This window comes from Rhinopithecus roxellana, chromosome 2, assembly GCF_007565055.1.
Source record: "Rhinopithecus roxellana isolate Shanxi Qingling chromosome 2, ASM756505v1, whole genome shotgun sequence".
NCBI lineage: Eukaryota > Metazoa > Chordata > Mammalia > Primates > Cercopithecidae > Rhinopithecus > Rhinopithecus roxellana.
Genome location: NC_044550.1, coordinates 14,780,550 through 14,793,178, shown reverse-complemented (window position 1 = coordinate 14,793,178; position 12,629 = coordinate 14,780,550). Strand labels below are relative to the sequence as shown.

General features: G+C 38.8%; 1 protein-coding gene across 4 annotated transcripts in view; it reads left to right on the top strand.

Moving 5' to 3' along the window:
- MANBA (mannosidase beta) overlaps window positions 1-12,629 on the top strand; it is a 142,725-nt gene that overhangs the window by 93,166 nt on the left and 36,930 nt on the right. For all 4 annotated transcript variants that reach the window (XM_010363321.2, XM_030914984.1, XM_030914980.1 and 1 more), the window contains 3 exons: window positions 2,337-2,454; window positions 4,378-4,464; window positions 8,583-8,750. In XM_010363321.2, coding sequence (XP_010361623.2) covers window positions 2,337-2,454; window positions 4,378-4,464; window positions 8,583-8,750 — 373 coding nt within the window. The remainder of the gene's footprint in view (window positions 1-2,336; window positions 2,455-4,377; window positions 4,465-8,582; window positions 8,751-12,629) is intronic.

Below are 12,629 nucleotides of genomic sequence, written 5' to 3'. Positions count from 1 at the left end.
GATCAAATCAGTTACTGAAGCTTGTGCATTTGTCATGTAGTTCTTGTGCCACGGTTTTCAGCTTCATCAGGTCATTTAGGGACTTCTCTACATTGGTTATTCTAGTTAACCATTCGTCTAATCTTTTTTCAAGGTTTTTAGTTTCTTTGCAATGGGTTCAAACTTCCTCCTTTAGCTTGGAGAAGTTTGATTGTCTGAAGCCTTCTTCTCTCAAGACTTGTCAAAGTCATTCTCCGTCCAGCTTTGTTCCATTCCTGGCAAGGAGCTGTGTTCCTTTGGAGGAGGAGAGGCACTCTGATTTTTAGAATTTTCAACTTTTCTGCTCTGTTTTTTTCCCTATCTTTGTGGTTTTATCTACTTTTGGTCTTTCATGAAAGTGACGTACAGATGGGGTTTTGGTGTGGATGTCCTTTCTGTTTGTTAGTTTTCCTTCTAACAGTCAGGACCCTCAGCTGCAGGTCTGTTGGAGTTTGCTTGAGGTCCACTCCAGACCCTGTTTGCCTGGGTATCAGCAGCGGAGGCTGCAGAGGAGTGAATACTGCTGAACAGCAAATGTTGCTGCCTGATTGTTCCTCTGGAAGCTTCCTCTCAGAGGGGTACCCGGCTTTGTGAGGTGTCAGTCTGCCCCTACTGGCGGATGCCTCCCGATTAGGCTCCTCGGGGGTCAGGGACCCACTTGAGGAGGCAGTCTGTCTGTTCTCAGATCTCAAACTCCTGGCTGGGAGAACCACTGTTCAAAGCTGTCAGACAGAGACATTTAAATCTGCAGAGATTTCTCCTGCCTTTGGTTTGGCTATGCCCTGTCCCCAGAGTTGGAGTCTTCAGAGGCAGGCAGGCCTCCTTGTGTTGTGGTGGGCTCCACCAGTTGGAGCTTCCTGGCCGCTTTGTTTACCTACTCAAGCCTCAGCAATGGTGAGTGCCCCTCCCCCAGCCTTGCTGCCACCTTGCAGTTCCATCAGACTGTTGTGTTAGCAATGAGGGAGGCCCTGTGGGTGTGGGACCCTCTGAGCCAGGCACGGGGTATAATCTCCTGGTGTGCCATTCGCTAAGACCCTTGGAAAAGTGCAGTATTAGGGTGGGAGTGACCTGATTTTCCAGGTGCTGTCTGTTATGATTTCCCTTGGCTAGCAAAGGGAATTCCCTTACCCCTTGCACTTCCCGCTTCCCGCTTCCCGGGTGAGGCGATGCCTCGCCCTCCTTCAGCTCTCACTCGGTGGGCTGCACCCACTGTCCTACACCCGCTGTCCAACATGCCCCAGTGAGATGAACCCAGTACCTCAGTTGGAAATGCAGAAATCACCTGTCTTCTGTGTTGCTCACGCTGGGAGCTGTAGCCTGGAACTGTTCCTATTCGGCCATCTTGGAACCACTTTTACCTAAACTTACATCTCTGTGATGCTGAAAATAAACTTTATGAAATGAAAATAAACACATTTAAACTTATTTATTATCTAAATTAAATAACATTTAAGCATATTTACAAATGTAGAAATGTGCACTGTAGTATGTTATTTGATGTTTAGAATGTAAATGTGGTCAGTAACTAAAACCTGATTTTTTCCAAAAGTTGTAGTAATTTCCTTTTATTTTAAAATGTGTATATTATTTTAGATTTCATAAGAAAATGAAATTCTTCTCCAGACACAGCCACGGGATAATTGGCTCTATCTTTTCCTTTTCAAATGCTCCTCTCCCCTCCCAGCTGGGGCTGGGTTGGCTGTGGTCCTTCAGCCCGGCTGGTCCAATTGGAAAGCCTGCCGTGGTGCCTGTGCTGAGCCCTCAGTGCTCTGAGTCTGCCCATCCTGTTATTTGACTTGAGCAGTGTTGTGGGGATGGAGGGAAGGTACATGCTCTCAAGCTACCTGTAAGTTTCTAGATTTTCCTGAGGGTAATGTGAATAGGAATTGGAAAAAGTATAAAGAAAATTTATTAGAGAAAGAAATACTGGGCTGAAGGAATTGTATAAAAGGAGATACAGGTGCTAGGCACTAATACTCAAGTCTTGATTTTGTTTTATAGTGTGGAGGGTTTGTATAAAATTAACTTTCCAAGGTTACAACTGTATTTTTTATAGGAATAAATATAAAACATAAATTTAATTTTAAAAAGAGTATAATAAAATAAATTGGTAAAATTTAATAGGTAAAGATATCACCCATAGGTTTTCTGTTTGTTTATGTGGTTATTTAATGTGTATATAATTTTATCTTACTTTCTTTAATTTACATTATAACCAAACCATCACGATTTTAGAGTATGTTTTTCTAACAGAGATTAGAAATGTGTTTATCTGGTTTTTTCCAAGTTATGATTTGTTTATAAAATGTCTTCTACAGGTTACGGCTCCTTTTACAGTCTGTTGTGGATGCTAACATGAATACTCTTCGGGTTTGGGGAGGAGGAATTTATGAGCAGGATGAATTCTATGAACTCTGTGATGAACTAGGAATAATGGTGAGAAGTTGATAGCATTTTATATATTGATAAGTTACTCTATCCTCAGTTTGATTGCCAATGTTCTGAATGATGCAATTGCCCCTGTCTCAGAGCCAGATATTCCATTTGGGGCTATAGGAATAAATGGCATCTTGTAAACCCAGAGCCACAGGTGATTGCAACTACCATAATTATTTATTTTTAAATGATAGATATCCTGTAAATTATTTATATCCCAGTACACATATACCTACTTTTAAAATAATTTTCTTTGTGATATTTAAGTATGCATAGAAAATAAAAGAAAATATTTAAAACACTTAAAGGAGATCTGACAAAACCTAAAGAGAAGACAAATAATGAAATTAAGTAAAGGTGTGTTTCATATTGTTTTTCTAAATTTTTTCTAATTTTTTATTTTTAATTTGTTTTGAGACAGAGTCTCACTCTATTGCCCAGGCTAGAGTGCAGTGGTGCAATCTTAGCTCACTGTGGCTTTCCCCACCTCGGGTTCAAGTGATTCTCCTGCCTCAGCTTCCAGAGCGGCTGGGATTATAGGCATGTGCTGAATTTTGTATTTTTAGTAAATCAGCATCCAGCTAATTTTTGTAGTTTTAGTAGAGATGGAGTTTCACCGTGTTGGCCAGGCTGGCCTTGAACTGCTGACCTCAGGTGATCCACCTGCCTCAGCCTCTCAAAGTGCTGAGATTATAGGCACGAGCCACTGTACCTGGCCCTAATATTGTTATTAAGTACTTTTAACATGTTTTGTAATTGTGAGGATAAAGCAAAGAAAATATACTCTGTTAGTTCTATTATTGTTGTTCTAAAATATAAAGAATGCCACGGAAGACAAGGAATTATACTAATATTGATAATGCTGATGGTCATTGTGACAATGATATTATTCTATAATATTCACTGAGTGCCAGGACAGGCATTGTTCTAAGTGCTCTACGTATTTTATCTTCATGCCCATTCAGTGAGGTAGTTACTATTCTCTATCCTATTTTACAGATAAAGAAACTGACACATGAAGAGGTTAAATATTTTACCCAAACTCTAACAGCCTGTTTATGGTGGAATCCAATTCCGACTCAGACAGGCTGCTTTGGGGCTATGACCTTTTTTTTTTGAGTTGGAGTCTGGCTCTGTTGCCTAGGCTGGAATGCAGTGGTGTGATCTTGGTTCACTGCAGCCTTCACCTCCCGGGTTCAAGTAATTCTCCTGTCCCAGCCTCCCAAGTAGCTGGGATTATAGATATGTGCCACCATGCCCGGCTAATTTTTGTATTTCTAGTAGAGACAGGGTTTCACCATTTTGGCCAGGCTGGTCTCGAACTCCTGACCTCAGGTGATCCGCCCCCCTCAGCCTCCCAAAGTGCTGGGATTATAGGTGTGAGCCACTGCTCCCAGCAGGGGCTGTGTTCTTAACCGTTGCATCACACGGCCTCCTTAGGAAGGGACTGACGTAGTTTCATTACTAAAGTGTGCATGTAGTAATCCTTTTGTCTATGAAAAGCTAATTCCTTTATAAATGAAGTGTGATTCTTGCCAGTCTGGTGCATCTCTTAATACCAAATGCCTGGTGAAAATTGGAATGAATTAGAAGTGAGGAGGGGTTGGAGGGAAGCCTCATTCTATGTCACCTTCACACATTTTTTCTTTTTCAAATTCTTCTGTCTTCCTTTTCTTTTATACCTGCCTAGGGTTTTCTCTTCTCAGGTTTCTGTACACTTTTGTGCAGTTCTGGGAAGTCTTAATGTCTTTGATACCTTTCCTGGGTGCCTTTATGCATAATGGTGCCCCAATGATCACACTCATCAGGCTAACTTAATTTTTCATTTGTGTGAAAGGTAATGCCCAGAGCTCAGAATGAAGACTTTCTTCTGTGTAATAAAACTTATGGAAGTGTTGCATTCCCTTTTATTTGATTTGCTAGGTATGGCAGGATTTTATGTTTGCCTGTGCCCTTTATCCAACTGATCAGGGCTTCCTGGATTCAGTGAGAGCAGAAGTTGCCTACCAGGTATGTTATTACCCTTCCAAGAAAAAATAAAACACATAATATGTTTTAGTATTGCCTTTTGTTAAATCTTGCTTCATTTTGGTTTTTGTTCTGTACTACATTCCATGAAATATTACACAGCCAGGTAATTGACATCCTAGGTGATTCTACCCAGTGTCATGGCTTTACCATCATCTATTGGCTGATGACTCCCAGATTTATCCCCAGTCCTGATTTCTCTGCTGAATTCCTCTTTCTTATATCCAACTGCCTACCTGGTGCCTCTGCTTGGAGGTTTAACAGGCATCTGAAGTGTAACATGTACAAACTAAACTCATATTGCTGCCCGACAATCTTGCTTCTTCTGAAGTTTTCTCCATCTCAGCAAACAGCAACACCACTATTTGAATTGCTCAGGAGAAAAGTTTAAATCGATCGTTGATTCCTTGGTTTATTTTGGATTCTACATATTGACATTTATACTTATATTCACGGATACATAAATGCAAGGAAATGATTATATGCTTTCTCTGTCTACTGAAAAGACCTAGAAATAATGCCCAATGTTGTAATGTTGAGTATTCTTATACTGAAGTAGTCTTTCCTGTTAAGAGAAAAGCTTCTTAGAGAAATGGCTGACTCCAGGTCTGGCACAGGAAATATATTAGATAATCCTGGATATCTTCTTTTTACAAATGGCAGTGGTGTTAATGTAATATTATCAACTGATAGTTTTAGCCACAGATCTGAGGTTTATGAGCTGTGTGCAGAATATACTTATTTTTGCAACAAGGTCTGTTTAGGGCATGATCATGCTTTGAAACACAGATTGCATTATATTTCTTCTCCCCTAAATATTAAGTGCATGGCATGGGTTTCCATGTGGAATCAGAATGGGATGCTTGTCAATACAAGACAATTCTGAATCATGATGTACTCCCAAAATACAGTTTAGGAACCAACTTGTGAGTATAGCATATGCTAGTAAAATACTACTGAAACATTGGACTGATTCATTAGCATCCATTAGAAATGATCACTGCACCAGGAGATCACCCCTACCTTGTAAAGAGTTTACAAGACTGTGGAGACATATTGAGTTTTTGTAGTGCTCTGCAACATGTTAAAGAAAGAAACAAATCAATTTTCTCAGTAACCTCAGGTGAAGCTACAATGTGGATAATTATTGACTCTGATTTCAATTTCACATGTCCAACTGTCTGCCAGATTTTTTGCAATGTTGATATACAAAGAACAAATCTTTTGATATTTCTTCTTGAATGGTGAGTCTGCAACCTTAAATATTTAAAATAAAGAGGTCACTTTACCTCTTGCGCTTCAATTTCTGTATCTATAACTCTAGTATGATGTCACTCCTCGTGAAACTGTTTCAAAGATTAAATAGGATAATACATGTAAGGCATGCAGTACAAAAGAAATAACAATACCAGCTGTCCCACTAACTTAGCATGTCTTCAAAGTACATCTACTATCTTTTACAAAATGCACTCTTTCAAGATTTTTCTTTTTAGCAGGAAATATGAAAGTCATTGATACTTTCTTCTTCCTCACCTCCCACATCCATCTGGTTTTAAAATTGAGACAATTTTTTGATACCAATGTTACTTGTATTTATATTTACTTTCTCATCCCCATACTTACTACTCTAGTTCAAATCTTATTTTTCCCTGTCCTCAAACATTGCATTTGTTTTCTGATTGGACTCCCTAGCATTGGTCTCTTTCAATATGTGCATACTCAACAGAGCTGCCAAAGTCATCTTCCACTGACACATTTTAAGTCATACCACATTCCTGCTCAGAACCCTGATCCTAGAATATCTCAACATACAGATAACAAGGAAGCTATCGAAGTTATGTCAAAAGGATTTTTGAGAGACTCTGAGCAACCAAAAGGTGGACAATTTGAGATTCAATAAGGATAAGGATGTCAATGAATTGAATCCATCAAGTGTGTTAAAATCTAGAGTTCATAACATAGTGTCTACAGATGTATATTTTGTGAAAAACCATACAGAAATGCAAGGAAGCGATTTCTATAACACTATAAAACTCAAGATAGTGGTTACTTTTGGAAGGAGGAAGGGGCTGTGATTAGGAAGAGGCACATGGATGGCTTCCGGCATGGCTGCCCTGGGTGGTGGCTACAAGGGTGGTTGCCTTATAATAATTCACCATATCATAATTTGTTTTCTGTAACTGTGTTTCATTTTAAAATAAAAGGTTTGAAAAGTATAATCAAACGCCTTCCCTTGCCAACAGCTCCCCTGAGGTGGCTTCTTGCCCTCTGGGTAAGGTGTGAGATCCTCTTGTGCGGGACCGCGTCCAGCTGGTGTCTGCACCTGTTCAGGAACCATCTCCATCTTGCTGTCTATGTCCTGGAACATCTTCCCCGTTCATTGCCCTTGTGGGCCACCTCCTTTGTTCTCCTTTGACCCCTCTTACCTTAAGCGTGGGAAAAACCTTTTGCCTTTTGAGACATACATCACACTTTGAATTACTTGTTCAAGGATTTGTCACCTCTGCAAGACTGTTATCTCCCTGAGTCCTAGGGCTCATTCCCCTCTGCGTCCCCACTCTGTGGATTATGTACGAAGTGGATAGATGAGTGGATGAATGAATAACTTTAAACATATTAATTATAGTTACACAGGTTGTAAACATTTCAATTTTATTTTTAGTTTTCTTTCATGTAAATAATTAAAATAAAACATCTATGTATCTTCAGTTCTTTGATGCATTATTAAAGATAAGGAGAGCCATTTCATGCAGAGTTTATTAAAATTTTAAAGTAAAGCTTACCATAAAACTCTAAGTCAGCTTAAAGGTTGTGTGTAACACGGTGTCACTGAAGCTTTTTGCCACTTAAGGATTTATATTTGTATCTTCATCAGTGGCATAAATATGTCAGTGACATAATATGTCAGGTAGCAGCTGTCCCTTTCTTGGGCATGTACAAAGACAAAAAAAGAGATAGTGTTTATATGGCTGGCTGAGAAAAACACAAGACTTACTTTTTAAAAAAAAAAATGAAGCATATCTCTTTAATATACCTTCAGTGCATCTGTATTTCATCTATATGAGTTTCTGAGCTTCCTGAACAGAGAACACATTGAGAGCATCAGTGGGGGGCCATCGGTGTAATCACGCATGACAGTGAAAGTGAACCTATAAATATCAATGAGGTAATATTGCCAAAGCATGTTCTAAAAGAATTTTTCTTGACCATTGATTCACTCTGCCATTCTCCGAGGAATTTAATTGCTCTCTACTGGAGCACATGTCCTAGTGTGTTAGAAGAAGGGGCATGTCTGAGTCTGTCCAGTGCAAACATAACACAAGTGGATCCTTTTGCCTTTATGTTGGGCCAGCCCAGATAAGCTCAGTTTATGCAGGCCTCATGTGGCACAGTTTTCAGGTGGATTCTCCAATTTTCCCTTTTATATTTAAATATGTTCAGTAACTTAATGTTAGTTGATTTCTCAGGACATGATATTGATAGTTATTTCAGGAGACATCACCCTGATTACCCTAATCTGTTTTCCTTTAGAGCATTCCATATTTGTCTTTAACTGCCAGCATACCTCTAGTACTCACTTGCTTTGTAAAACCTTCTCTAGTTCTCCTTCTGGTTTTCTGATCTTGGTGGAGCCTGCACAGGAACCTCTGTCCCTCTTTCAGTGGTAGTGATTGCTTTGCCTCATTTGTTTATTCACACAGAACTCCAATTTGCTCTTAAGAACCAATCCCCCAAATATAATGTCTCCTGCCTTTTGTATTTCCTGAAAGTTTTCTTTGTGGCAATCCACATAATGATGAGTTTATTCATTCCCTTTTTCTTTCTCTTTCTAAAAAAGGGGTTATATTATCTTCAGTTTTTATATAGCAGAGAAGAGAAACCCTATGTATCAGTGTTTATAAAATCTAGTTAAAAAGAATCTCAGAGATTTCTTAAAATGTATTCCTACAGCTAACATGACTAGCCATTTTCAAATTAGGTTTTTGGCACATAAGAATTTATGTGCAAAAATGCAAGGGCTCTAATTTTATGAGTAATTATAGCTCTGAGTATTTTATGTTAACTCTTTGAAAATCATTTTATATTTTCTTAATTTTCAGATCAAGAGACTGAAATCTCATCCTTCTATCATCATATGGAGTGGCAATAATGAAAATGAGGAGGCGCTGATGATGAATTGGTACCATATCAGTTTCACTGACCGGCCAATCTACATCAAGGACTATGTGACACTCTATGTGAAAAACATCAGAGAGCTTGTATTGGCAGTAAGTAATGATTTTTTAATGCAGTGGAATTTAAGAATGTATCTTTAAAATGGATACGTTTGAATACTGGTATAGTATGTTTTATGCCCCTTTTTAGGGCTGTCTTCAACAGTATCGTTTGATTACAGAGTATCCCATTGTAGTGCAGCAGCAGATGAAAGGATTTATGGGCTATGGACTTCTTGGAGGATGAACTTATCTGTGCTGCTCTCCACACATACACCAATGCAGTGCTTACAATGCTAGGTTGTCACATGCTCCTTGGAGTCCATCCGTGGATCCCAGAAAGCCCTTAGAATCTCTAGATTAGATGATTATTGATATGCCACTTCTACAATTCTGTAATCATATGTGTTAAAGTAGAATTTGGTATATATCACATGTGAATATCCTGGTATGTGATTTAAGGGACAAAGAGAGATGCGAGAGCTGGTCTCCAACCCCACTGTATGGCCCTTGCTCTATAGTGATTCTCTTTGCACCACTTTTTGTCTAATTGGCATATTATACAGACATATGTTAATATAAATTGGCCTTTTTGTGAGAAAAAGCATTTTTTTTCAGTAATAGTACGAAAGCAAAAAAGTTTTAACTTTTGAAAAACTTTGTTTAACATGTGATTTAATAATCTGGTTGTCTTTACACTGTTGTGTCTGTAAATAGATGCTTTAAAAATCTGGGTATATCTGGAAGCAATTTGAAAAGGCATCTATTTTTTAAAATAGTATGTGATATTAGCACCTAAACATGCCCAGTTGAAGTTGCTATTCCATTTATGAGAAGAAACTTCACTGAAAATTCATAAAAAACGTGGGTTCAAATATATAACTTACCTGATATACTAAGTCATGTGTCATGAATAATTTTTTCTATTCACAAAATGTGATGGTACAAGTTTTAAAGAATATTTACAGAACACTCATTTTATAATCTTTTTATTCACAATATTGGTATTGTGTTTTTCATGTCTGATGGATTTATAGTTTCTGAGGATTTTCATTTTATAGCATAGTGGTTAAGTACTCATGCTTTGAAATCCTGGCTGGGTCACTTCCTGTCTATGTAATCTTGGGCAAGTTACTTCATCTTCCTTTTTCCATCTATAAAGTTAGGTTAAAAATAGGAGCTAACTTTTAAGAGTTGTTATGCGGACTAAGTGAGAGAATGGATGGAAGGTACGTGACTCAGTCTGACACATAGTAACCTTTTTTTTTTTTTAAGTTAAAATATTTCTTTGGGGGAGGGGACACCACATTTCTGCTTAACAAAAAAAAATATTTTTACAATACAGAGCTCTTTTATTTTTTAAACACCTGTTATGCCATGCATTCATAGGGAACAGGTTCTAGAAGCTCAGGCTCTGTTCCATTGGTTCTCACAGTGTGCTTCTCTGGGTGGAGCCAGCTGTGCTTCCATTGAACTCAGGCTCCTTTCTGTTTGGCTTCCTTTTTTTTCTTTTCCTTTCTTTCCTTCTCGAGTTTTGGGGAGCTATCTTGGCTCCTAGAGTGCTTAATATGCTCAACACATTAATTCTCTTGGCAGCAATCTTGCACTTAACTTGTTGGTTTACAACAGTGCCAACAGCCTGCTGGCAAGCACAGTAGACTCCTCTGGTTTTCCCATGTTAACGTTTGTGGGGTATTCCTTTTTGAACCAGATGCATTCCCCTGATGTCTGCATCACCCTTCTTGTAGATTCACATGTATATGGCCAAAGGAACAACTCCATATTTTCTAAAAGACCTAGAGAATATCCTCTCCTCTTTCGCTTTGTGTGTCATCGTTGTGGTGAATTACTGGAAGATGGTGGTTCACAGTAACTTTTTTTTTTTTTTTTTGAGATGGAGTCTCATCTGTTGCCAGGCTGGAGTGCAGTGGCGTGGTCTCAGCTCATTACAACCTCTGCCTTCCGGGTTCAAGCAAGTCTCCTGCCTCAGCCTCCCGAGCACCTGGTATTACGGGCATGTGCCACCACGCCCAGCTAATTTTTGTATTTTTAGTAGAGATGGGGTTTCACCATGTTGGCCAGGATGATCTTGATCTCCTGACCTCCTGATCCACCCACCTCGTGAGCTGAGATTACAGGCCATGAGCCACCACAGCTGGCCCACAGTAACCTTTTAATTAAGACTAGCCATCATCATCATCATCCTTGTTGGTTTTGTTCAACAAGGTAGGTCTTCAGACACTTATACATTTTAATCATTAATTTTAACACTACTTTCTTAAGCTTTAAAAAATTAGCTTCTTTGGGCCATTTCTTTTTCACCTGTGAAATGGAGCTATGCCTTTCTCTTTAGGGACTTATTTATCTTAAAATGAGCTGTGAGCAGTAACTGATGTTTGCAAAATTTTTTGAAGATGAGCGCTATGAAATGCTACATAATCACTACTGCTTTTAATTTCCATCAAAGTATTAGGCATCATAAAAAGGTAAAGCAGCATAAATTGATTCATCTATAAATTGGCTGTAATGATTGGTTTCCTACTGCACATGCTTTTTTTAATGGCCATTCTGTTGGATCACCTTGTGGTATTTCCTGGTCCAAATAAGTGTTTAAGGTCATGACTTAGAGAGATGTCATCTGTGAGATCTGCAACAAATAACCACACCTTAAGAATAAGTGATTTATAAATGGAAGGACATTATAATGCATCATCAAAGCCAGATATTTTTAGGTAGAGACTTGTTTGTAATTTTACTGCATGGCTCAGCTTACCAAATTTCTCAAGAATCTCAAGGAAAAAAAGGAAATCTGTCAAGCTTGATCAGACCAATTGACTGGCCTTCTTCAATGTTTTCAAAGCCATTGTAGCAAAAATATTTTTAAACATTTAATATCACCTATAATTTCATCATACTTTTTAGTATTTTTAAATTCACCCAACATCTACTAAGTACCTATTACCAAGTGCAAAGCCTCATCCCCGATGCTGTGGGGACACTCTTATCCTTGTGGAGCTTACAGTCTGCTGTGAAAGGGAAGCAGGGAAAAAATTATCAGACCTTAGGCAGTGAAAAAAGTGCTATAAAGAATGTAGCTTCATAATACTGGGAACTGTGTGGCAGAACCATTAATTTTAACTGAAAGAATCTAAAAAGGCTTTCAAGTAAAAGTTTACATTCAAGCCAAACCTTACCGGTTGAGAATTTTGAGGCAAAGTGTTGTCTAGTAGTACTTTAGGTCATGAAAACAATGTAAATAAAGGTAAAAAGATGTGAAAGTAGGTGGTATGTATAATGAGTGGCAAGCAGTGCCTGGTAGCTAAGAGCAAGGGACTCCTGGATTCCTGTGGGAGAGTGGAAGGTAGTAAAGACTGGAAGCAGACCATAGAGGGACTTTAAGTCATATTATGGAGTTGAGCTTATTCAGTAGACAGTGGGAAGTTAGTGGACATTTTGCAGGAGAGGAGGAACTTTATCTGGTCCGTGTTATGGAAGATAACTTTACTAGCAAATATTAGGGAGGTGAGAGGTTCTAGACAAGGAAACCAGTTATAATAACTAAAACTCCAAGTTACTGAGATGTCAGGAATCAATATGTGAATTGTAATTATTATATTAATTAATATTATTATATATTAATGTATTAAATTAAAGTTGGATGTGGTGGCTTACACCTGTAATCCCAGTGACTTGGGAGCTGAGACAGGGGGAACATTTGAGGCCAGGAGTTTGAGACCAGCCTGGGTGATGTAGCCAGACCCTGTCTCCAAAAAAATTTAAAAAATTCTCTGGGCATAGTGGCATGTGTGCCTGTAGTCCTAGTTACTTGAGAGGCTGAGGCAGGAGGTTTATTTTGAGCCCAGGAGGTCAAGGCTGCAGTGAGCTATGATCGTGCCACTGCACTCCAGCCTGGGCAGCAGAGCAACATTCTGT